The following is a 26458-nucleotide window of genomic DNA, read 5'->3' as shown; positions in this document are numbered from 1 at the left end:
TCCATTATCCGGAATAACCTTGTTCTGACCATTTCAGATATAAGATGCTCTACTGTATTTAGCTTGTATTTATCAGGCTCGTAGCACTGTTCAGACATCCTACACTTAAAAACATCAATTTCTGAGAGATACCTCGGTAACTATATTTATACAATCATTCCCCACTTTTGTCATTTATTCTTTAAATATATTTGTGGGATTCTAGGGGTCTCCTTGTGCTTGGGGCTCAGGGATAAGCACTCAATATTTACCCCTATCGCATCAGGCCTGGCAGGATAACATGATTTAGTATGATAAGAAGGCATTGCTCTATAGCAGAATTGAGGCTTTCATTTGCTCCTAACCCAATTTAATGTGATAAGTCACAGAACAGTGTGTAGTATATCATGATTAATTGTCAGTTAATACACACTGGTACTGTACACAATGTACTGCAAAGCAAGACATTAAAACTCGGCCAGATGCTCTGTTGCCTCAGAAACCTCCAACACTGGCCTGGAACACACTACAGCAGAGTTTGTATAGATGTTAATGATTCAAATGAAACCATAAACCCTACCCGGATTTTTTTTTTTTTTTGGCAAGACTTACTTGTTGTTTCAAACTGCTATACCTAGGTGTTCTGGGAATTGTATATGCTGTTGAGAGCACAGGGCTACGTAATGCAAAATGGATTATGAATGAGACAAAATAGCTCCGCGGAGTCATGTGACAGCTGATGTAGAAGGACCCACTGTCCCTTCAGTTCTGATTTGCCATACTCCATCCTGCGCATACTTCCTGTGGCTTATCCTTCCCTTTCTGCACAATCACTTGTCTTTCTGTTCAGCTTTTGCCGTGGTTTTATGAGTCAGGGAAGTTCCTGGGAGGGACGGAAGGGTTTCCAATTCTTTGCATAACCTTGAGCAAAATCATTTCACCTCCCTCGACCTCCGTTTGCTCACTTTTAATTGGTTAATAATAACATTGCCCTTTCCCCTTCAGGAAACCGTCAGGCCACCCTCAAAAACATCCCGTCGGGATACCTCCCGGATTCCGCCTCTTCCAGAGGTGCAGAGTTCCCAGCTAACTCCAAACCGCGTCTGTATTTTTTCTGTCAACTCTGGGATTTGTAGTCCAGCAAAGGGTTGATAAACACTGTCCTTGCCTAGGGATGTGAATCGTGTCCTCGATCGTCTTAACGATCGATTTCGGCTGGGAGGGGGAGGGAATCGTATTGTTGCCGTTTGGGGGGGTAAAATATCGTGAAAAATCGTTAAAAATCGTTAAAAATCGAAAAATCGAAAAACCGGCACATTAAAACCCCCTAAAACCCACCCCCGACCCTTTAAATTAAATCCCCCACCCTCCCGAACCCCCCCCCCAAATAACTTAAATAACCTGTGGGTCCAGCGGCGGTCCGGAACGGCAGCGGTCCGGAACGGGCTCCTGCTCTGAATCTTGTCGTCTTCAGCCGGCGCCATTTTCCAAAATGGCGCCGAAAAATGGCGGCGGCCATAGACGAAAAAGATTGGACGGCAGGAGGTCCTTCCGGACCCCCGCTGGACTTTTGGCAAGTCTCGTGGGGGTCAGGAGGCCCCCCACAAGCTGGCCAAAAGTTCCTGGAGGTCCAGCGGGGGTCAGGGAGCGATTTCCCGCCGTGAATCGTTTCCGTACGGAAAATGGCGCCGGCAGGAGATCGACTGCAGGAGGTCGTTCAGCGAGGCGCCGGAACCCTCGCTGAACGACCTCCTGCAGTCGATCTCCTGCCGGCGCCATTTTCCGTACGAAAACGATTCGTGGCGGGAAATCGCTCCCTGACCCCCGCTGGACCTCCAGGAACTTTTGGCCAGCTTGTGGGGGGCCTCCTGACCCCCACGAGACTTGCCAAAAGTCCAGCGGGGGTCCGGAAGGACCTCCTGCCGTCCAATCTTTTTCGTCTATGGCCGCCGCCATTTTTCAGCGCCATTTTGGAAAATGGCGCCAGCTGAAGACGACAAGATTCAGAGCAGGAGCCCGTTCCGGACCGCTGCCGTTCCGGACCGCCGCTGGACCCGCAGGTTATTTAAGTTATTTGGGGGGGGGTTCGGGAGGGTGGGGGATTTAATTTAAAGGGTCGGGGGTGGGTTTTAGGGGGTTTTAGTGTGCCGGCTCACAATTCTAACGATTTATAACGATAAATCGTTAGAATCTGTATTGTATTGTGTTCCATAACGGTTTAAGACGATATTAAAATTATCGGACGATAATTTTAATCGTCCTAAAACGATTCACATCCCTATCCTTGCCTTCTTCTTCTTAGCTGATTTTGGGTCTTGAGAGATTCTGGATATGGGCCCTTCATGGTCTTCTCAGTCTTTAAGCAGGCAGCAACTTTGGTGGCTATAAAATCCCGCACATGAATGGCAGTAAAAATTCCATTTGAAAACTGCCCTGTTCCTCATGAACATGGCTGAAAGCAGGTGTACTGACTGATGGCGGGAACTCTAAAACACGGGCGGGGATTTCATTGTGAGATCCCCGTGCGTACTTTCAGATGTTTGCAAGTGCTGCTCTGTATCTGCGGCACCTGTGCTGGCCCAGACAAAGGGGCAGCCCTGGGGAGAGTTCCCCTTGGAAAGCCACGGGCACAATGTACATGCAAGCTCCCCCGCAGAACAAGGAAGACTTTTACTGTGGGCAGGCGCAGGAATACAGCAGAAAGAGTCCCTGTTCACCAAAGTGAATAACATTTAGCATGGTCTGGATTTAGCCTAGAAAAGTGCCGGGCGATCACACGACACAGCAACAAGGGACTATGACTATTACGGATTAATTGGCTTAATTTCTCGCCATTTTATTAATTGTGTCTGTGGAGAAAAATAGCCTTTTCTGTCCTCTACAAAGAGAAGCTGCAAAGCACAGCAGTTGGATACGAAAAATGCAGTAGTTAAAGCAAACCTCAGCAGGACCACAGGAAACATCGGAAGGCACTGTATCCATCACAAGCAGCCTGGAAACTGTGTGTTTACTCTGTACGTTGTGCTGGTTTGGATTAAGGTCAGGAAGCAGATAAAATCATGATCCTATTGGGATATCTTTGATATTAATTTTTTTAAATGTTAAGTTTAAGCGATGGAAACTGGCCCAGTGGCACGGAGGTGAACATTTTGCCCTGCTCAGTGTGAGCCAGGGATTTCAGTTCTGGCTCAGCGCTGAGGGGGGGGGGGGGTGTCAGACAAGTGGTGCTTTCCATGTTGCATCCCCTGGGCACCTTTTGAATGGTCCTGGAAATAGCTCTCAAGAAAGCTGCATACACATGTGAGTGTTGAAGCACTTGGCCGGGAATTGGCAGAAAACCGGCAGAAGCACTGGAGATCAGGCGCAACATCTCCCTAATAATAGCCAAGGTTAGGATGGAGAGAATAAGAGATAATAGCCTTACAAATGCAGAAATATTAATGAATTTTGGTAAATCAAACCTACTTTCTCATAGTATATTTTACTACTTGTGTCAGATCTTTATTTAGGAATAAATGTCCCAAGTGAACCTTAGCTATTTCTCATCAATACATTCCTGTTAGAAACCTTCTATGAATGCTTTCTACTAGTTGGGCTCAACTTGTCTATTAAGTGAATTATTTGTAATGAGTTCTATCGGAAAACACCCATCTCCAAAGTTTGATTGAACAAGTCCTTCTGTGGCCCCTGCCAGAACATCTTTGAGCTCCCTTAATATCCTTGGGTGCATCCCATCCAGCCCCAATGGGTTTGTCCATGTTTAGATTTTCTAGTCCCACATAAACACTCTCTTTCGTAAATGGTGTGGTATCTACCCTACTACCATATGCACCCTTAGCAACCATCATCTATCTATCTATCTATCTATCTATGTATTTTATATTGAAATAAAGATCTCTTTTGGCCATCGTGCTTTGGCCATCCTGACGTCTTTTTAATGCTAATTTTTTTGCCCTTATTTTTTTTCAGCCACCTCTTTGGAAAACCCAAGTGGTTTTCTTTTCCACTTATGTTTATTAACTTTCGTGCTATACAGATCTGTCACCCTTGCTATAGCTCGGTTTTGTTTAGTCCACTGTTCCTCCACTTCTCCCACTCTGCCGCCCCATTGTACCAGAGCTGTTCTTTCTGAAATCCAGGACTTTGAAGTCTGTATGACTCCTTTCCACCTTGGCCATTATAGCAAACCATACCGTCTGATGGCCACTGGTGCTGAGGTAGGCACCAACCCGGACATTAGAGGTCCAGTCATATACCAGGTCCAGTTTGGGATTTTCTGAAAACCTTTGAATTTCACTTAGATCTTTCCAGAAGAGAGGGGAAAATGGACTGATTTCCCAAGCAGAATATTGTGGGAAACTTGAGAAATTCTGTTGAATTCAAACTGGGCTAGATTTCCCCTGATTTGAGTTTGACTATGACGTGTTTGCATGCTTCTATCAAAAACTCTGATTCCACATGTTGCCTTTCTTTCACGATGAAGCAGGGTATGATGACATCATTCACTGTAGAGTTGCCAGCTGACTCCAGATTATTAGGATATGCTGATCCAGTCCTGGTTTTATCCCTTGGCCTGCATGGACCTGTAGCTCTGGTGTCCCTATTGATTTCTCTAAGAAAAGCAAGGCTACAAGTCCATGCTGGCCATGGGTTACAACCAAGACTGGATCAGCTTGTCCTGGAAATCCCTTGCTAGCATCCAAAAAAGGTATGCATTCAACAGCACAGTGGGAAGCCGTTTTTAAGATCAACAAGTTCACCATTTACGTGGATCTAAACATTAGTGGTGCATCAGCTGGTTTATTTGGCTGGGCAATCAACTGCTCTGAAATGACTGAAATGTCCACCCCCCCAAATAAAATATTCCCTCACTATAAGTTCAGCAGGTTAGAAGGACTACCCAATTGATACCTGAGAAATTCACTGGGAAGATAAATAGTTCCGCTAGCAGTTAAATCACAAGTGATAGTTAATCTCTGGCTTTTGTTTTACTTTCCACCTCCTTGTCTCAATGTTCACAAAGCACTTTAAGATTCCTCAGTAGGAAATACAATATGATATATATACGTAAATAAAGTTCATTCATTCATTCCAGTCTTACCTCCCAGAGTCTCCACACATCATCAAAGTATTTGAATGTTCTTAAAAAGAAGAGGCAAAACCATGGGGTGAGGAAATCCAGTGTTCTTATACTTTTCTCATCTACATGAAAACAAGAAACAGAGCACTGAAGGTGCTTAAAACCATCACTACCCTCTTGGGACATGTCCTACATTTCTTCTAGCATGTATCTACAGATAGTCCTGGGGGAATTTTGCACTACTTCAGAGTGGAGAATTTGCACAGAATTCTTCTGCACAGAATTTCCATTTTCTGCACAGAATTTGGCAAAAATAGAGCAAGCCCTGGTGTGCTGTGAGTGGAGTCCATCCCACGCACAGCAAAGATAGAGCAGACCCTGGTGTGCCGCTGGCAGAGCTCGTCCCACTCAGTTGAAGATGAAGCAGGCTTCAAAGAGAGTGAGGCTGAATGTAGAGGTGTGTGTAAGACTACAAGCCTAGGGGAGGTAAGAGAGAGCATGTGTGAAGGTGCATGGGTGTGGGTGCCAGAGAGAGGGAGCCTATTGAGGTGATTGTGAAGGAGTGTGTATATGTGTGAAAGACTGGGAGCTGGTGTGTGTGTGAAAAAGGGATTGTGTGTATGTGAAGGAGTGAGGGTGCTTGTTTGTGAGAAAGGGAGCTTGTGTGAGGGTGTGTTTATGTGTGAGGAAGAGAGCCTGTGTGAAGGGATAAGTGTGTGTGTATGTGTGTGAGAGAGAGAGAGAGGGAGCCAGTGTGCAGGGTGTGTGAGAAAGAGACATAGGGAGCCTGTGTGAGGGTGTATGTATGCGTGAGAGAGAGGGGAGCCCGCATGAGGGGATGTGTATGTATGCATGTGTGTGTGTGAGAGAGGGAGCCTGTATGAGGGTGTGTGTATGTGTGTGTGAGAAAGAGAGAGAGAGAGAGGTACAGAGGGATCCTATGTGAGGGACAATACTGAGAGAGGGGTCGAACTCTGGAAGTGGAAATAGAGTGGAAGGGGTTGAGCCTAGAGAGCCTAGAGAGTGAAAGGAGACTAGCAGGGGAGAGAGGGTGGAAGGGACTCTCTTACAGTGAACTTCTAGGGAAATTCTGCTCAAAATATTTAAAACTCTGCATCTTTAAGTAATAACTGCTTTCTGTATTACATTTGAAATTAGTTACTTAAAAACTGTCATGTACATTGTGTATTTTGACCAATATAAAGTATGCAGAATTTTAACTTTTTGTGTACACTATTTTACATTTTTGTGTGCAGAATTTAAAATTTTTTTTGTGCAGAATTCCCCCAGGAGTACATAGAGTAGTATGTGCTTACATATTGGACACATGGGGGGGTCATATTCAATGCAGTAAACTGGATTAATTGTGAGTTATCTGGCTACATTTTGCTGACTTTTAAATATTTTTTGCCACTTATGCGACTAAATTTTAGTCAGATAACATAGGGGCATTTTGCACAGAATTAAGTTAGCCTGATCAGTTATCTGGTTGTGCCATAGAATAGTCCTAAAATTAGCTGGATAAAGTTGTCTGGCTATCTTCAAGATAGTCAGGTATATTCAGTGGCATTGCTGAATATCCTGACAAAGTTAGCCAGTTAAGTTTATTTGGATAACTTTGCAAGCCAACCAGCTGCTGAATATTGCCCCCATGATAATAGACACAGAAAAGGGAGCTGAATTAACACAAATTTGAAACTTGTGAATAGTAGTCCTAGTAAGCAAGGCTTCTATACACACTGCACCTTCCATGCAGAAACACAGATCAAGATGATTGATTTCCCCAAATTCTGGGAGGAGGAAAGGACCACTTCTATCTTATTTGTTATTATGAATGTATATTGTATTTTAATGTACATCACTTTGTATTTGTAAAGAGGCAGTTCAAGAAGATAATAAACGAAACTATAGCTCTTTTCAATATTCATATTTCCTTCTTTGAAAAGAGGAGTGTATTCTATTGATTTTGCTAAACAAAATCCCCATCAAACCAAGAAGTATAAATCCATACATAACATAGGGCAAAACCAGGACTGGCTCAGAGTTTTCAGATGACCTCCTCCTTCTCCCACCAATTAAGGTTGCCAACTGTCTGGATTTTCTGCAGATAGTACAGACTTTAGAGACAGTGTTTGGAAGCCAGCCGGAGGGCTAAAATGTCTGGAAACTGTCCGGATTTTAACCTTCCAGTCTAGCACCAAAGGCCCGCATCCTCTGACCTAGCCTTGAGCCTTACACTACCACCAAGAAGTTTTAGAGCCATACTGATGCCTGTTATCAAGGCAATTTGCTTGTTTATGATGATGTCTCAGGTACGATTTCCTTTATATTATCACCAATAGTTTCAGATGAGTCAGCTCCTGGTATGCTACCTCTACTTTATGGTAATTTTAGAAGTGTCTTTGTAAGCCCTTTCCATTGTTTGGAGGATGTCTTGTTTGGTTTTATGATTTTATTGCAATTTTATGTTATTTGTTTTGTACATCATTTTGGAAGCTTTAATTGTAAAAATTGGAAAGCAATTTATAAATGTAATAAATAAAACAAATAAAATGTCCCCCCACAGGATATGGGACTTGATCAGCCTGCCTCCTAAATGGCTATCAGAACACCTTCACCTCTAATTGCTAATGAAAGTCCTCCATGGCCCTTCCCTGCTCGTGGTTGCCTTTTCAGAACACCCTGTCTGTAGCGTAGCCATGGGTGTTGGGGTTTCCAGTTCAATTTTTGTCTGCACATTTCTATTTATGTTTTATTGTCATTTTATTCTGTATTTGTCTCTAACAGTTAGATGTCATCTAAATAAGGTCTTGTATCCATTTTCTAAAATTGTTGATGCAATACTGTCAAATGCTTTTAAAGGCAGTTTTGCTAGGTGGCTAAAACTGACCAGGGATTTCTTTATTGCATCTAAGGCTCTTAGGAGTTTTGCATGAAATGCCTTTTAGCCAAGTTGCCAGATACAAGTAATGTCAGGCCAAGGTAGGCATTGTCTAGGGATGTGCTGTAATTTTTGGTTATTTAGGTAAATTTTGAAGTTTATGTTACATTTTTTTTAGCTCATTTCTGCTGGTGATGTGTGATCCAGGGATACATGATAGAAAATGAAAAAAATATGTTTATTCTGTAAATGCAGGTGGGGTCAGGGGGAAAAGAGAGGGAGTAGAGATGCACAGAGAAGACAGAGAGAGAGAGAGAGGGAGAGGGAGAGAGGATAGGATAGAGGGGAAGAGAAACGGTGAGGATAGGGGGAATACTGATGCTGGACTGAAGATGGGGATATAGAGCAGGAAAGTAGAATAAGGAGGTTATTTATTTTAGAAAATGTGATTGCAATTCCATTGTAAGTTAAAAGTGGTTTCAATAAACAGCAACAACAAACGTGTGCTTTATTGGGGCTGCTGTGTATTCCATCATTCTTGTGAGGGGTGTTCGGAATTTTCACAAGTGAAAGTTGGCAAATGTGCCACCTTGACTCCTTGTCCATGTCTATTTCAAATACCATTAAAACAGAAAGCAGGTTGATCTCTCAACTAGATTATACTTGGTTTCCACCTAGTGGCTGGTACCATCATTTACACCTAAACTGTGCATAGATAACACTTTCCCCTTCTGGACTTGCTTTATACAACTTTTTCCCTACAGGCAATAAATGGAAGGAACCCCCTTTATAAATCCTCTCTTACTTACTCTGTATCTTGGAACACTCTCTTTCTCTTCCTCACAAACTCACAAATTTACCTCTCCACCCTCGACATACTTTTCTCTATCTTTCCATGCAGACGGTAGTCCAACATACTTTACAATTTCTCTCGGCGATAACCCGCCTAGAACAGATGTCCTGGCAAGTGGACAAGCTATAAATTGCTGTAAATAAACAAAATGCCTTTGAACATTCTGTTGCTGTGCTCCTGCCCTCTCCCCGCTGGTACCCAGCAAATGCAGTCCTGGTGGGGGGGAGGGACGATCTCACCTAGATAGGCCGATAAAGCAGGGTCCAGGATGGTAATGATGTCCCTCAGCATTTGCAGGTTTTTCTGAACCCCACAGTTCAACAGGCAGCTGTAACCCTTGCAGAAAGAAGGAGAGCACACAGAAGGAAGTTAGGAAGAGCTGAGCAGTGGGAGAGGTTTCAGTGCTGTGCATTACATAATTTCGCTTAACATAGGGGTAGACATGTCGATACACTAACTAATGACAAGGCCTGGCAGCAATCTCATAGTGCAGCTCTGCTCCACTATAGCAGCTGAACACATCATAATTGAGTTTCATTCTTAAACAAATATTTGCCTGCATGCTATTTTTATAGACTGTGAAGTAAAATAACAAGTCAGAATATAAATGAATACCAATGAAACCCTCCTGGGTGTGCATGAATATCAAATATGTGCTCTAAGCTGTGCACCCTGCAGGGTGTGCTTTAATATAACAATAGCACACAGTAAACTATATATACTGCAAATTGCTCCAAGGCATCTTAACTTAATGTGGGCGGGTGGATATGAGTCTAAAATGTTTAGTTTACTCTAATTTAACATGCCTTTGATTAATTACTCTTTACAATTTCAGAAAACGTGCAAGGGCTTGACATTACCCTTGCCAAACTAGACTCCGGCAATGTAGCAACAGTCTTCCGGCAAGGAATGCAGACCCTGTCCATGTCGAACATTCATCCTTTGGCTGAGCAATTAGAGGGGGGTGCACTAACATTTAGCTGGCACACGTGTACAAAAATAGAACGGTATGCACTAATGGCTTGCACGCTAAACTGAATGTAACTCAGCTCTCCCCTCCATGTTAACGGGTGCATGCTAACATTTGCATATGCTTACATGCAAATTATGTTTTAGTGGGCACCTGCCAAACAGCATGGTACGTGCTGGCCCGGTCGCTCAGTGGAAGTGTTGTACACTGGCATGCAAAAGGCCCCCCAGTTCATTCCCAAGTAGGGACTTCAGCTTCCTGGCTGGCTGGGGTTGCGGTGGCAGGCATTTACAACCCCCGGTGGAGGATGAGTCATAGTCATAGCTCAAGGGTGGCTGGATTCAGAGCCCATGATTGAAAGGTTCTGGAGATAGCCCTGGCGTATGGTCTCCAGCCAAGGACTGTCACCGCCATGACCAGATGAGATATGTTGGCGAGGGGGAAAAAATCCACAGGTAGTTGTGAAGACCCATAGCACCAGGATCCCAAGCCTGCTCCTGAGTGAGCTGTAGGAGGAGGAGGAGACTGTCCACTCAAAAACAGAGAATAACATGGTTTGCTGCCTTCCGCATGCTATTTTGGGCATGCCCAATAAGATCTTAAATTTAACACCTGTCTTGAAGCTTCCCGCTGCTGAAGACTGTGACCCTCCAGAGCAGTAAGCACTAATTCAGGTAGGCCTGCCTATGGCAGGGGGAGGGGGATACGTTGACTTGAGGGGAGGGATCTGGGTCTTTTGGGAGAGTAGGGTATCTGGGGCCGTCTTGGGTTGGAGGGGGGTGATCAGACAGCATCAGGTTTGGGGTTGTCTCCAGAAGGAGGGCTATCTCTGTTGTGGTGACTGATCTTGATGGAGGAGGTGTAAAGATGAAATACCCCGTGCTAATTAACCCTTTCACTTTGGGGCAGTTAGCTCAGGGGAGTCTGAAAAGGCAGCTTGCGGTACGGGCTGTATTTTGAGGGGGTGCCACATCCAATGGGAATGTCTAGTTAGATTCTCCCAGGTAGTGATGCATTATGGCTGGCAATCCTGAGGCTGCACAGTGAAAAATAAGATTTAGGGACATATATTCATATTTGGCAGAAACTTCTTAAGGGTAGATATATGAAACAGTGGGCTAAAAAGCAAGCATGCCTAAACTAAACTAGATATAACCAGTAGTTGTTCATAACTTATAGGCCATTATATTGCATAATTAAGGCTTTAGCACAAGATTAATTAATAGTTATTAGCCCATTGAATAAACATGAGTTTGAGTATAGAACTGACATTCTGTTTGTTAGTTCTCTGACGTTTATCTTGTATGGAACAAATGGAGAAATACTATTAGATATATACATTTATTTCTTAACTGCATATGTCAGAAATTCTTCACTATTTCTTTCAAGCTGTTCTCTGTGTACACATAACATGAAAGGAAGTTGTAAGCTGTAGCAAATTTGGGTGTGGCTGAGTCATTTTTCAGTCTAATTAGGAATAAAAGGGACCTTTTGGATTCCCAGTATTTCTTGGGATCTGACAGGGGTTAATAGACACTCTACTGCAAGGTATACATTATTGGGATTCATTTTTTTGTATGTTCATGCCAAAATTTTTTGCACAGCCTTCTCTGTGCCATTTTTAGCATACATGTTATATTTTTTAATGAGTCCGAACAAACACAGAGCCAAACTGCACTCAGCAATCAAATCATAACCAAGAAAAGTGCAGGGAACTTGTATAGTCCAAATTCTTGTAAATTCTTGGCGCTCCTTGTTGAACTTTTTGAAGTCTACTGTAAGACTGCTTGATTAAATTCACTGTCCCTCCCGACGCAGCCTCGGCGAAACACGGGACCGTGTCGGGGGACATATTGTACTATTCCTGATGATAATCGACTGCATAACAGTGGAGTTGCAGATATAAAATAAAGAATTTACAAGAATTTGGACTATACAAGTTCCCTGCACTTTTCTTGGTTATGATATTTTTGAATGAGAACATGTGAAAAATATTCTAGAGCAAGTTAGTACCTGGACCCCTTAATGCCGAGCAAAATGGCTCCTAGGAGTCATTCTTACAGGGTGTACAGGTGTTATTTTCCCATTGGGTAATTTCCTGTTAGTTATCCAGCCGAAGGAGAAAATCAAAAGCAAGCTTTCCATATGACATTACTGCCAGTGAGTTATCGGGGCATCCCAATTTAATTATGCTTTTGACAGGGGATGTGGATGGATGAGGCACGTACTGATTTATTCTGGCAGGGCTGACGGTCAACAGTTATCTGATCAAAGAATCTCACGGTGACTACAGTAACGAGAGGTTAGAATTTGGGACTGCAATGCTAACCACATCAGGGTCCACCTCCCAAACGTATTTAATGGGTATTTGTAATTTTGGCAAACAATCGCAACCGAATCGCCAGTCTGGGGCTAGCCTTTCCCAGCTGCAGTTGGCAAGCAAAAAACGCGAAGCCTTATCAAAGCCACGGACAGCACGGAAAGAGAATGGAAGGCACGCGGGTAGACCTACGGGGACGGCGCAGGTAGCCAGTGTGAGAGCCGAAAAAAGTAGCTGCGGAGCACGGAAGAGGAATGAGGGTGGGAGGTAGAGGGAGGGGGAGAGAAACGTGGGGCAGTAAGAGCTGGAAGGAAACCTACTGTCCTCTGATGGAAGAACTGGAATATCCAGAACGTCTCATATTCTTGGTCTAAAATAAGATGCATAAGCATCATCATTTCATGGAATCCTGGCTGATAGTCTGCAAAGAAAAAAAAAAGAAAAAATTAGCAGCACAAGTTTTTTTTTTTTTTTTTTTTTTTAACCATCAGTAATTCATTGCCTTTCTGGCGTGGGAGTGGGAGGTGAGAGACCTTCTGGTGCAGAAGTAAAAGAGGAGAGGCTTTCCGGCAGCAGAATGATAGATGAGAGGGTTTTACGTGGGCGCGAGGGGGTAAGGGGTGGGTAAAGGACTTACTGTAGGGAATGGGGTGGGGGAGGGGAGGAAGGGACTAACTGGGGCAGAGGGTGACCGGGAGGCTATGCTTGCCTCACTGCATGCATGGACTGTCCCTCCTGTTTTTGGTAGGAGCCTGTGCATGTGATGGGGGATAGGGTCTGCACAAATGGTGTCGGCTGGTTAGTGGGGGCAGCTCCTTCTGCAGCCCAGCGAGGGCTTGGAGGACCAGAGAAACGAGCGTTACTGACACTTTTGGCCTGACTATTTTGTTTGCGCTGAGGCCAGAAACAGCTTCAGGCGGTCTTACATAGGATTAAGGCTTTCCGAGTGACTTCATCGTGTTGGGGCTCTGCTTTTGGGCTGGCCTGTTCAATGAATCACCGTTGTCACCTTAAAATGTATCAGTTGTGACCCTGGCCGGGGAATTTCTGGCGACCATCTATTTTTAAGTCCATGTTTCTACTGCTAGCTCTGCACTGCTGCACAAAAAAAAAAACCCAACTTGAATAGACAGAAAATTACACATTTTTTTGGGGGGGGTGGGGGAGGGGAAGGAACCTATTAACGGATACCTATTGTGCTGGAGGTGCTGATATAGGTCTTTCTTAAGGAAGGCCATATTCAAGATTAATAGGGTTAAAATGATTCATTTGCACTTGTGAACATACTTTCTTTTCTTCTCGGTCTTCCTATCTAAACTGTACTTTCCATGGCAGGCAGGCGTGTAATATGCTTCTTATCCACATTTTTCCTGGTTTCTATTGGGCTTTAACAGGGCCATTCATCAAGCTGCGATAGGCAGGTTATTGCATGTGATACCACCCTAAGGTACACGATAACCACTGCATCGCGACGTTAGGATTTAAATGAGGGAAAGGGGAGGGGTTGGGGGGGGCCTCCTGACCCCCACAAGACTTGCCAAAAGTCCAGCGGGGCTCTGGGAGCGACCTCCTGCACTCGCGCCGTATTGCCAATATTCAAAATGGCGCCGGCGCTACCTTTGCCCTCACTATGTCATACGACCCCCGTAGGTTTTTGTTTTTTTTTTAAATTCTTACCAGAGTTTGAATTGGAAACATAATTCAGAAGCAAAAGATTCTCCAACTGACTTTTGTTCACAAAGACATTTCCCTCACTATCCTTATCCTGCATCCGTTTCAGATCACACCCTATTAGAAGCAGAAAGAAGCACCAGAGGTTTATATCAACAATTTGGTCTAGTGCAACAAACATATAAAGAAAGAGACATTATGCCAGTGGGTGTCACCTCTGGTGCTTCTACTCTCTAGTAACCAAAAAGAATATTTGCATGTATTTGGTTTAAAATGCTGGTTAATTGTATTTTTTTTAACTCTGAAAACACAGAAGATTCATAGTAGATGAAGACAGAAATGAACCAATTGGCACATCTATTCTTCCTCTCTGGTTCTCTGCCACTTGGGGTACATTTCCATACTCACTAACACCAGCGCCCACCTCCATGTCTTTTTTTCTTTTTAATTTTTAACAATTTCTATTTCACTTATACAGGAACCGTTACTAAGCAGAGTACAAGCAAAAAGTAAAACAAGTAAAATACATAAAAATGATTAAAATACAAAACATAACAGATAGCATTATAAAGTAAATAATTATTGCATGCTTTTACTAGATAAATGACAAAGTTGACTACAGGAAATTACACTTTATTAAACAAAAAAGCTTTCAGCTGCTTTCCAAAAATGATGAAATCATATTTATTTACCCAGCCTGCCAACCTTGTTCCAACCATTGTCCTCTAAACTGTCCCAAATAAGTTTAAATTCTGTTATGATGTTGGCCTTCAATCATCTCTGCTGCTAGGCTATTTCAGGCTTTGTTGTCTTCTTTTTGGTGCTTACATGTTCCCTCCTTAGACCAGCATTCAGGCCCCATCCCATGGCTATTTGGATTAGTACATGTCTGTGTACTAATCTAAATAGCCATCAAAACTAGTGGTCAATATCTGAAACATTTGGCTATCCCATGCTCATTAGGATCATAACCATATCGTAGTAAATATGGGTAAAAATCTTTTTTTACAGTGGGCAACATTTGCAGCCCTTGCCTGTACCAGAGTCTGTAAGGGGATTCCCTGTCAGAGCTCCAGGTAAGAGGCAGGGGTTCTCCCCTTATAACTCTGAGGGGGACCCCTCACGGCCCCTGGTGCAAGCTCGAGTCAACCTTGAAGGCCCCTTACTCCTCTGGGTATTTCTGGTGTTTTCTCCTGAATCGTCCATGTATGCCTCGTCCATGTATGCACACAGTTGAGTTTTCTTTTTTTTTTTTTATCACTGTAGCCCTGACTTTTAGTTTCACCATTGTCACTGTTGGCCTATAAGATGTAGTGAATCCAGAAGTCAGGTCTATAGTAATGAAAAAAAATCTAGGATAAGTTGATCATTGGGCTGTGGAAAGGAAGCATGAAGAGGGAATTGGGAATGAGAAGAAGTGTATGGTCAGCCAGTTGGATAGCAGTAGAAAGAAATGTATCAATGCACCCAGAACTTTTGTTGCTGCCTCTGGCTAGGACAAGGTTTGCTGCCTGCTAATAGAAAAGTACCCATAGGTCGATTGTGACCCATCGGCTGTAGTTTGCCCACTCCTGTCTTAGACCCATTACTCCTTCACAGCTAAGCTTGTCCCATGCTTTTTTGAATTCTATTATGAAATTTTTGTTTTCAAAACCAGACTTGTATGGGCCCATGAGTACGAGCTGAAAAGCACTGCATTATGTGATCTAGAATGGACCATCTTGAAAGAATGTAACTAAGAAGGAAATGAGAGGCTGAGAAGAATGGATGACCAGAAAAGAGATTTGAATGAAGAGCATCATTACAATAATTGTCATAGAAAGAATTCTCAATCAATAATAGAAACATAGAAACATAGAAATGACGGCAGAAGAAGACCAAATGGCCCATCCAGTCTGCCCAGCAAGCTTCACATTTTTTTCTCTCATACTTATCTGTTTCTCTTAGCTCTTGGTTCTATTTCCCTTCCACCCCCACCTTTAATGTAGAGAGCAGTGATGGAGCTGCATCCAAGTAAAATATCTAGGTTGATTAGTTAGGGGTAGTAGCCGCCGCAATAAGCAAGCTACACCCTTGCTTATTTGTTTTACGCAGACTATGTTATACAGCCCTTATTGGTTGTTTTTCTTCTCCCATGCTGTTGAAGCAGAGAGCCATGCTGGATATGCATCGAAAGTGAAGTATCAGGCACATTTGGTTTGGGGTAGTAACCGCCGTAACAAGCCAGCTACTCCCCGCTTTGTGAGTGCGAACCCTCTTTTCTTCTCCCCTGCCGTTGAAGCAGAGAGCTCTGCTGGATGTGTGAAGTATCAGTTTTTCTTCTCCCCTGCCGTTGAAGCAGAGAACTATGCTGTATATGCATTGAAAGTGAAGTATCAGGCTTATTTGATTTGGGGTAGTAACCGCCGTAACAAGCCAGCTACTCCCCTCTTTGTGAGTGTGAATCCTTTTTACCACATTTCCTCTTGTTGTTGAAGCTTAGAGCGATGTTGGAGTCACAGTAAGCATGTGTATGTTTATTTAATAAGGGTATTGTCTCCAGGCAGTAGCCATCATTCTGGCGAGTCACCCACTCTTCATTGGCGGCCTCTTGACTTTATGGATCCACAGTGTTTATCCCACGCCCCTTTGAAGTCCTTCACAGTTCTGGTCTTCACCACATCCTCCGGAAGGGCATTCCAGGCATCCACCAGGATAGAAAGGATATTCAAATTAGCTTCCATGGCCAAAGAAAGTATCTAAGTATTCCATAATTGTGATGCTTCGATGGAGTGAGGAACATTAAAGAGAATAACTAGAATTTAAGAAAATGAAATGGCAACAAATCAAGGAATATAATACCCAGAAGCTATTTTTCTTATAGGAAATAAGAACGTTTGTTGTTTTGTGCCATGCTAATTTGTATTAACTCAAATATTACAAATAATTGGGGTGGGGTCAACATTAACTATGTCCATACAGCCCAAAATACTGTTCTCCAGAGTCTGCAACTGGGATTTTTGGCTTTGGTACTGATGGTACTGATAATAATTTGGTACATGCTAATAAGTGATGAAGTATAGCTATTAGACAAGAGTGGTGTATCTATTACAGGGCTACAGTCAATCTCAGGCTGGACAATTTTTCTTCAATATTGTAAACTGTGATACAATTATTTTCTTTTTGACCTGGCAGTTTCCTCCTATTCCTTTTGGCCTCCAGCTCAGTCAGAACCAAGGCTGGGATCCTGGCACCATGAGACTTGATTTATAGCTAACCAGAGATTTTTCTTCTATTTTATATCCCACACCCATCCCACCTCATCCCAATGTACCTATTATGTTTATTGAAGTGACGGTCCTGAGCTCCTTCCATAACCCTATAACAATAGACTCTGAATCCAGCCACTAGATGTCATCCATGATGATGAGACTGAAAGCAAAAGCCAAGCAAACTGTCCTTGAACAATAACACCAGAATAGAGGGACAGTAAAACCAATTGTCTACAAGGCAAATCTATACCTGCATATTTATTATACCTTTATGGGTGTTAGAAAGCTGAGAGTATGTGCAAAACTCAACATAAAAGAGAAGTATCCTGGACCTCTTGATCATTCACTCATACAGTCCATATAAGAATACCAATATAATCTATTTTCCTTAATTTTTTCAATTACATGTACTGCAAAATTTAACATATAAACTATATAATTCCATCCCCAGTTCACAAAGTGTTGTCAAAACATTTTTATGTTAGTTAGCCTTCCCCAACATCAGCTGGCGTTTCAAAGAAACTGCATCAGGGGGTCTTATCTTAAATTGTTGATTGCTCTATGTAGTTTCTCTCTAGTATACCACCCGATTTCCAAACATTTAAAGATGACCTTAACTCTGACCCTCTTCTGTTGCGCACCCCGTCTGCGCTCGGCCCGCACACGGGCCTGCTCACCTTGCTAGCTCCTCTGCAGGTCATGGGTCGGCTTCCCCAGTGGCAGCCAAGAGGTCCTCCAGGCCTCGGCGTCCTGCAGCGGCGGTCGCCGGGCCTTCCACTGCGCACCAGGCCTCACGCCGGAGTTCGGCATCCTCAGTGGCATTGGCCACACCCCTACGCATGCACACATGGACTGCCCGGCCTCTTGTAGGGCCAGGGGCGAGTCCTAGCTCCGCGGCGTGCCCTGATTGAACGTACGATATAAGGAAGCCCCTGCCTGCACTTCCTTGCCTTGGCAATCGGGTCGGCACTGTATGTGTACTAGTTTGCCTCTGCTTTCAGTCTTGTACCAGTCTTGTACCAGTCTTGTTCCAGCGTCCTACTGTTCTAGCCTTGTCCAGCGTCCTTCTGTTCCAGCGTCTGTTTGTCCTGTTTCCCCAGGTAGTACCCTCGGACTGTCTCTCTGGTACTGACCTCGGCCTGCTCCTTGACCATTCTCTTTGCTGCCTGGATCCTGATCTCTGCCTGCCTTGTGACCTTATCTGATCTCTGGAACTTGACCCCTGCTTCCTTGACTACTCCTTGGACTGATCCTCGGATTCTGACCCCGGCTGCCATTGACCACGTCTTCTGATTCTGGCTTTGTCCCTTCCTTGTCATCGCCTATGCTGTACTGGCCTTCCTTGTTCCTCCAGACGTACAGCCTAGAGTCTAACCGTGCTCCCTTGCTGTTCGTGGGCACGCCTCTCTACTACCTCTCTGGGAGACCCTGTGAGGCCCACCTAAGTCCAAGCGGTTCAGGTCCCTATGGGCTCCACCCGGAGGGGAATGCAGGCTTCCAGTGGGGAAGCTCATCCTAGCCTCTGTCTCCTCCTGTGCTCTGCCCCCTGGGGGCAGGTGCTTCCTGGTCCCTACCAGGGAGCCGTTCTCCACTGCTCCAGGACAAGGTCCACCTCCAAGCGCAACATATTCCTGGGGGGCTCTGAATGCTTTTTCCATGGTATCGCAGCCCCAAACAACCTGGAGAGTGGAAGACTTGACTTGGGGATCACCCTGGGAACCTTTTATATGATAGTTCACTAAGCCCATGGGCCCATCCACATTGTAATTTGACTTTTATTAGTTTGACTTTCAAAAATATGAATATACATTTACTTTCATTGCATATTTTTTGCTTGTAAATGTTTTCAATTCATTTAACTAAAACCTTGATCTCTTCAAAAAATAAAAATAAAAAATGAGACTCTACTCTTTTTCTTCTAAGAACTACATTATTTACCAATAATGTACTTGGCCTCGATGAAGTCCTTCTGCTCCATTTCAAGCAAGGGCAGAATTTTCTTGAATACGGCATTTAAATCTTGGTAATGTTTCCTATAAAAGTTTGAAAACAGAATGCCTGTCAAACATCCTTGAAATTTGCATGTTAATGTTGCATCATTACAATGATTATATGGTTTTTTTAGCGATCTTCTGGACTTGACTGTAGGTCTTTGAGATGTAGGGTTGCCGACTGACTTTTGTTGCTCTGGTTGTTATGATTTTCATTTTACCCCATTATATTAACATATTCATAGCTATCAATCCTCTAAGATCTACGAGTCCATACATACAATGAAATAAAAGCAGGACTGGATCAGTGTGACCAGTATTGCCAGTCGGCAACCCTACTAAAAAGTCTGTAAAGATGCCCAAGAAAAATTATTAAGGGGTAACTTTCAGCAGTGCAGCTAATTATGAAAATACATGCACAGAAGAACCTGATTTTCAAATACACAATATCCACATAACTCGAGTCTGAATCTCATGTTGTCATATGACTACACAAATGGGCGCAAATTTACCTGTTGCAAAATGTGGCATAAAGTTATGTGCAAGTGCTCCAATGAGAGAGAGAGTGCTACTTTAGATCTAGTTCTCAGAGGAATGCAGGATCTGGTGCAAAGGGTAATGATGATGAAACCAATTGGTAAGAGTGACCATACTGCAGTCAATTCTGACATAATCACTGGAGGGAAATAAAATAAAATTGCTGTGGTAACATATAACTTTAAAAAGGGTGACTGTGATAAAATGAGGAAACTAAAAGAAGCAGTAACACGAGTCAAAAGTCTGCATGAGGCATGGGAACTGTTTAAATGCACCATCTTGGAAGCCCAGATAAAATCCGTTCCACAAATTTAAAAAGGTTTAAAGAAGAACAAGCATCTACCACAGTGGCTAAATGGTGCTGTAAAAGAGGCTATTAAAGCCAAAATGGTATCCTTTAAAAAAATGGAAATCAGGACCTGATGAGGAAAATAGGAAAGTGAAAAGCACTGGCAAATTAGATATAAAACACTAATAGAATAAGCTAAAAGAGAATGTGAGGAGATTTTCCAAGGAGGCAAAAACTACTAACTAATATATTAGAATTCTTTGAAGGGTAAGCAAACATGTAGACAAATTGAGCTGACTAGATTTTCAGAAGGTGTTTGATAAAGTCCCTCATGAGAGACTCTTCAGGAAATTAAAAAGTTATTGGATAGGAGGCAATGTCTCATTACGGATAAGAATCTGGTTAAATGACAGGAAAGAAAGAATAGGACTAAGTGGTCAGTTTTCCCAAAGGAGAGGTCTGTACTGGGACCAGTGTTGTTTAACTTACCAATTAATGATCTGGAAAAGGGAGCAATGAGTGAGGTGATCAAATCTGCAGATGACACAAAAATATTCAAAGTAGTTAAAACACAAGCAGAGTGTGTAGAACTGCAGAAGGACCTTGAAAGATTGGGAATCTGGGCATCTAAATGGCAGATGAAATATAATGTGAACAAGTGCAAAATGCTGTATGTTGGGAAAAATAATCCCAACTACGGATACCTAATGCTTTCTTCTGTATTAGGAGTCCCCACCCAGGAAAAGGATCTTGGTGTCATTGTGGACAATATGTTGAAATCCTCAGCTTGGTGTGTGGAAGTGATTAAGAAAGCAAATAAAATATTAGGAATTATTTGGAAAGGAATGCAGAACAACACTGAGAATACATAATGTAGGGGTGGCCAGCTCCAGTACTCAAGAGCCACAAATAGGTAAGGTTTTCAGGACAGCCAAAATGAACATGCATGAGATAGATATGCATACAATGGAGGCAGTGCATGCAACTCTGTCTCATGCATACTCATTGTAGATATCCTGAAAACCAGTCCTGTTTGTGGCTCTTGAAGACAGGAGTTGGCCACCCCTGCCATAATGCCTCTGTCTACATAGGGACCTTTGTTTTCAGTTTTTACTTTATTTTACAAAGGTATTTTTCAGTGTTTATTATAACAAGAACAAACGCAGGAGAAATCAGGTAAATATCATTTTTTTTCTTGTTGTAATAAACACTGCAACATTCCTGGGAAAAATAAAATAGAAACTGAAAATGAAAGTCCTTATGCATACAGTAGATCTATGGTATGACCATATCTTGAGTACTGTGTGCAGTTCTGGTCGCCCTATCTCAAGAAAGATATAGCAGAACTAGAAAAGACGCAGAGAAAGGCGACAAAAATTATAATGGGTACGGCATAGCTCCCTTATGTAGAAAGGTTAAACAGACTAGGGATCTTCAGCTTGGGGAAGAGACAACTGAAAGATGATATGATAGAAGTTTATAAAATCGTGAGTGAGGTGGAACAGATAAATAGGGAACAGTTGTTTACTCTTTCAAATAGTTCAAGGGCTATGGGATACACCATGAAACTAATGGATAGATTTAAAACAAATTGGAGAAAGCATTTTTTCACTATATGCACAATTAAGCTGTGAAATTTATTGCTGGAGGATGTGGTTTAAAAAGGGATTTGGATAAGCTCCTGGAAGAAAAGTCCATAAACAATTATTAGCCAGATAAACTAGGGGAATGCCATCACTTATCCTTGGGTGTGGGAAACAGGAAATGGACCTACTCTTTCGGATCTGCTGAGTATTTGTGAACAGGATTGGCCACTATCGGAGATGAGATGCTGGACTCAGTGGACCCCTGGTCTGACCCAGCATAGCACGTCTTATAGTCTTATGTCATTTACATGCATATCTTTTGAAAATTCAAAGTACACATGTAAATTCATATAACATCCTTGAATCAAACATTTTTTTGAAGGTAAACAATCAGCTTCACAATCAGTTAACTTTTTCAATATTATTCATGATGTACAGTAGAAAGATAATATTTGTTCTTTTTTTTGTAATAACCGCATAGCACCAACTCATCTCCCTTCCACCCCGTCCACTCTCCATCTCAGGAAGAAACTCATATATCGGGAGCAGTCCCACAGGTACTTTTTAGATCTCTCTAGTGCTCCTGGTACACCTTTATTTTACTGTGACACAATTTACTATGTCACAGGGGCTACCGGTGTCATTGGTCGGCCCCTGTCACATGGTAGGAGCAATGGACGGCCAGTGCCATCTTGTGCTCCTACCATGTGACAGGGGCCGACCAATGGCACCGGTAGCCCCTGTGACATAGTAAGGGCAAAGGCTATCGGTGCCATTTTGATTACTGGCAGCCGACGGCCGAGTGCAGGAGATCGCTCCCGGACCCCTGCTGGACCACCAGGGAGTTTTGGCAAGTCTTGGGGGGGGGTCATGAGGGTGGGGGTTTTGTTTAAATTCGCTCCTTTAGACGGCCAAATAATTTGGTGAAGATTCATTGTATTCGTGGGAAATCGCGATACTTTTCGTGACGCAACGAATACAACAAATATGGCCCTATACGTTGCGGATTGCCAATATGTTGCAAACGAATGCACACCCCTATTAAATTTATTATTTCTGCTGATACACCTAATATACCTTTTAACCATGATGAGCTATTAATGAGCAAAATAATAATTTTCTGATATTTAATAGCTTGTAATTTTTTAAAATGACAAGGAACTTACTGACATTTGTTGTTTTGTTTTGTTTTGTGTTGTTTTCAATCCTACCCAGAAAAATGGCAACATTGTGCTTTGATTTATTTCAGCTCATCTAAGGTTCTTCAGTTTTTAGGGATTTGCATTCATTTAGAGGTTGACCTTAAAACGTCTGCGCATGTCCATGTGCACGCAGTTCCAGGAGCGGACTGGGAAGGAACTTTCCTAAACCTAACCCTACCCTTCCTACCTCTTCCCCTCTCATCCCCGATCCCTAACATAACTCTACCTATCCCTAATTTTTTTGTTTTGTTACTTACTGCTCTTCTGGAGCAGAAGTAATCTGCACGCGGTGGTATTGTGGTATTACATCACTTTGAGCTGTTTTTTCTGCATTATAGGCACTTTTATATATTTTGTATTATGGGGCGGATTTTCAGAGCCCTGCTCGCCTAAATCCGCCCAAAACCGGGCGGATTTAGGCGAGCAGGGCCCTGCGCGCCGGTGAGCCTATTTTACATAGGCCTACCGGCGCGCGCAGAGCCCCGGGACTCGCGTAAGTCCCGGGGTTCTCCGAGGGGGGCGTGTTGGGGGCGTGTCGGGGGCGGGCCCGATCGTCGCGGCGTTTAGGGGGCGTGTCGGCAGCGTTTTGGGGGCGGGTATGGGGGCGTGGCTACGGCCCGGGGCGTGGCCACACCCTCCGTACCCGCCCCCAGGTCGCGTCCCGGCGCGCAACAGGCCCGCTGGCGCGCGGGGATTTACTTCTCCCTCCGGGAGGCGTAAATCCCCGGAGAAAGGTAAGGGGGGGGTGTAGACAGGGCCGGGCGGGTGGGTTAGGTAGAGGAAGGGAGGGGAAGGTGAGGGGAGGGCGTTAGAGGATTTCCTCCAAGGCCGCTCTGATTTCGGAGCGGCCTTGGAGGGAACGGAGGTAGGCTGCGCGGCTCGGCGCGCGCCGGCTATACAAAATCAATAGCCTTGCGCGCGCCGATCCAGGTTTTTAGCAGATATGCGCGGCTCCACGTACTTTTGTTGGCGCCTGGAGCGCCAACAAAAGTACGCCAACGCGCCTTGTTTGAAAATCTACCCCTATATGTTTAACGGCCTGCTTTTATCTCTGCCACAGCATCAGTTTGAGACATGATTGCCTGAAAGTTGATGGCAGCGATCTTGTATTACGCAGTATTACGAAACACAGATCCGTGTCAGGGAGCCCGCATCTCATTTAGATTGAGTTCAGTTTTATATGCATAAACATTTTAAAAAAATGTTTATATCTTTGGCTGATGATTAACTATAAGGAAATGAAGGTGGCTATTTAGCCGGAAGTGCCTATTATGATGGCCATTTAGAGCATTTTAATTTGTTGGGATGGTTATTGTTTGTCACGAGGTTAGTGGAGCAGCAGACACTTCTTCATGATCTGTCTCTGGAAAAAGAGATAGGTGTGGATCACTCCCTGAGACATCATGATTGGGTAGTGAAAAGGCAGCTGATATAAAACCTGAAGCCCTTCAAGGATGCCACAAAATATTTGAATTCCAGAAGTGTGTTAGAAAATCAATCTGCTTTTGTTAGGATTTCCAGAATTTTCATGTGAGTGGCAAGATGAGTGAAAGTACCTTAGAGGTTTTGATGCCACTATGTCTAGCTGCCATATCCCAGATGTACCACCTTGGGCATCATGTTACCACTCTGCCTACCTGCAACACCTATGATGAACCTTGGTAGTTTTTGTCTCCATGTTGTTTGCTGTTTGGATCCCAGCCTAGTTCTCCCAACTTACTTTTTTCTTTGTTATACCGGGGAGTTTTGTCCCCAAAATAAAAATGTGAAAAAAAGAAAAAAAAATACAAGTTTCTCCTCCCACCCCCTACTTCTCATCTGGTTCTACTTCTTTACAATCCTGGTCTAATTTTCTTACCCTGCTTCTCTTTTGGTTATACTCTGGTGTTTTGTCCCCAAAATAACAATGTGAAAAAAACAAGTTTCTCGTCCTACCTCACTTTTCTAATTTTACGTCTTGGTGTCTAGGTCTGTTTAGATGTTTTGTGCTGTTTACTATGCCTTGGGGATTTTGAGACATGTGATGTTTGTGATTTACTACACTCTATGCTTTATTTATTTAAAAGAATTGATATTCTGCCCTCTTACAAAATGACTGAAGTGGATTACAACTAAAAATAACTAACAAAGGACATCAAAGATTGGCCCTCTGAAATAATTGAAAGTGAGTTCAATTATACTTTAACTTCTCTATAACCAGATTCACTGTGAGTCCAGACCAAAAACCTGTGAAAATAAGTATGTTTTTAATGACACTTTGTGCTGTTTGTGATTTTCGCACTCTAAGCCGTAGAGGTTTTGATGTTGGTGTGCTGTTGTGATTCCATGCACTATGTCTTGGGGATCGGCAATTTTTGGCATGCAGTAGCTCTACAAGTCCACAAAAGATGAGGAAAAAATGCAAAGCACATCAAATAATATAAAAAATGGTAAGTGTGTTGCAGATAATTTTGCAGTCTGATAATTCATATAATGGCCAAAAAATATATAGATATAGTGTCAAAAGATTTAATGAATAACATTAGTGGGTAGAACATAATCAGCAATGTGTCTTAATGCTCCTCTGTCCCCTGACATGGGACTGTGTTTCACCAAAGCTTCATCGGGAGGAACAAATCACATTGGAGTTAATTATAAGCCACAGTTTAAGTCTCTTTAAGTGTCCGATCAGAGATTGTTTCAAGTCTGTGTTTACAAATGGTTACATTGTTTCAATTCCTAAAGCAATATTCTCCTACACCTTATAATTAATTCCAATGTGATTTATTCCTCCCGATGAAGCTTCGGCGAAACAAGGTCCCATGTCAGGGATAGAGGAGCATTAAGACACATTGCTGATTGTGTTCTACCTTCAATTGTTATTCATTAAATCTTTTGATACCATATCTGTATATATTTTGGTCATTATATGAATTATCAGACTGCAAAATTACCTGTAACACACTTACCATTTATAGCTGTACAATTACCATAGTTATCAGTGTAACAATGTAATAGATGGGAACCATAACTGACTTAATGAGCCATTCTCAGTTTCACTGTACCAGCCATGTGTATTTAACATGTGCATTATTCATAATGTTCAATCTTTTTGACAGAATCATATGCTACTAGTTGGATCAACAAGATAGCCATGCTTCTGACTGGGTAAAGCACCCTACACTGCCATGTACCAAAAAGACCCAGCCTCTGCTCTCCAGTGGAAGGGCACAGCTGAAAATGAATAGAGAGGCCACCCTGTTCTTCCCCAGGTTGGGAAGTGGGGTGATCCCATGGAGAAGACCCAATAGGGAAGCCATTCTTGGTACCCTAGGGTGCTTCCTCCTCTGCTTTGGCTGTTGTTGAGGTTCTCTTAAAATCCGCTTTTCCTATATTGCTTGCCAACTTTTGGTCTTGTCTTTTGTTGCTTTGTATATTTGTTGCACCACTACTTGAGTCCTTCATGCTACTCCAGGTAATGCTGTGCCCTCCTGTTACCTTGGGTTTTTGGTGCCATTCTTCCTTCTACTTCAGCCCATGAAATACACCGTGGAAGGCTTTCAATCACTCTTCTTGTTCTGTTCTCTGCTCCTACCATTTCTCTTTTCAATCATCAGCATCACTGCTGCCACAAATACTCTAAAGCAGTCTTAGTACCTTAGGGTCATATGGTGCTTCCTCCTTTATTCTGACTGTCTTTGAGATTCTTTTCAAATCTCCTTCCCTTTCAGTATTTACCGACTCATGGTCTTGCCCTGGAAATATGTTGCTTTATACATGCCTTACCCAGTTATCTTTAATGGTTTCTTGTCCTCTTAGACTTTGTCTTCAAACTACCTTCCCTTACGGTTCTTACAGCTATTGGTTTC

The 26458-nt window shown here is 43.0% G+C and overlaps 1 protein-coding gene across 3 annotated transcripts in view; it reads right to left on the bottom strand.

The window, feature by feature from the left end:
* The window catches only part of TBC1D21 (TBC1 domain family member 21), a 53860-nt gene that overhangs the window by 11834 nt on the left and 15568 nt on the right, over nt 1–26458 (bottom strand). For all 3 annotated transcript variants that reach the window (XM_029575748.1, XM_029575750.1, XM_029575749.1), the window contains exons 5-9: nt 18944–19038; nt 13761–13871; nt 12404–12504; nt 9033–9129; nt 5081–5181 (exon numbers count right to left, since the gene is read on the bottom strand). In XM_029575748.1, coding sequence (XP_029431608.1) covers nt 5081–5181; nt 9033–9129; nt 12404–12504; nt 13761–13871; nt 18944–19038 — 505 coding nt within the window. The remainder of the gene's footprint in view (nt 1–5080; nt 5182–9032; nt 9130–12403; nt 12505–13760; nt 13872–18943; nt 19039–26458) is intronic.

Source organism: Rhinatrema bivittatum, chromosome 13, assembly GCF_901001135.1.
Source record: "Rhinatrema bivittatum chromosome 13, aRhiBiv1.1, whole genome shotgun sequence".
NCBI classification, from domain to species: Eukaryota; Metazoa; Chordata; class Amphibia; order Gymnophiona; family Rhinatrematidae; genus Rhinatrema; species Rhinatrema bivittatum.
This window is presented reverse-complemented; position numbering and strand designations above follow the sequence as displayed.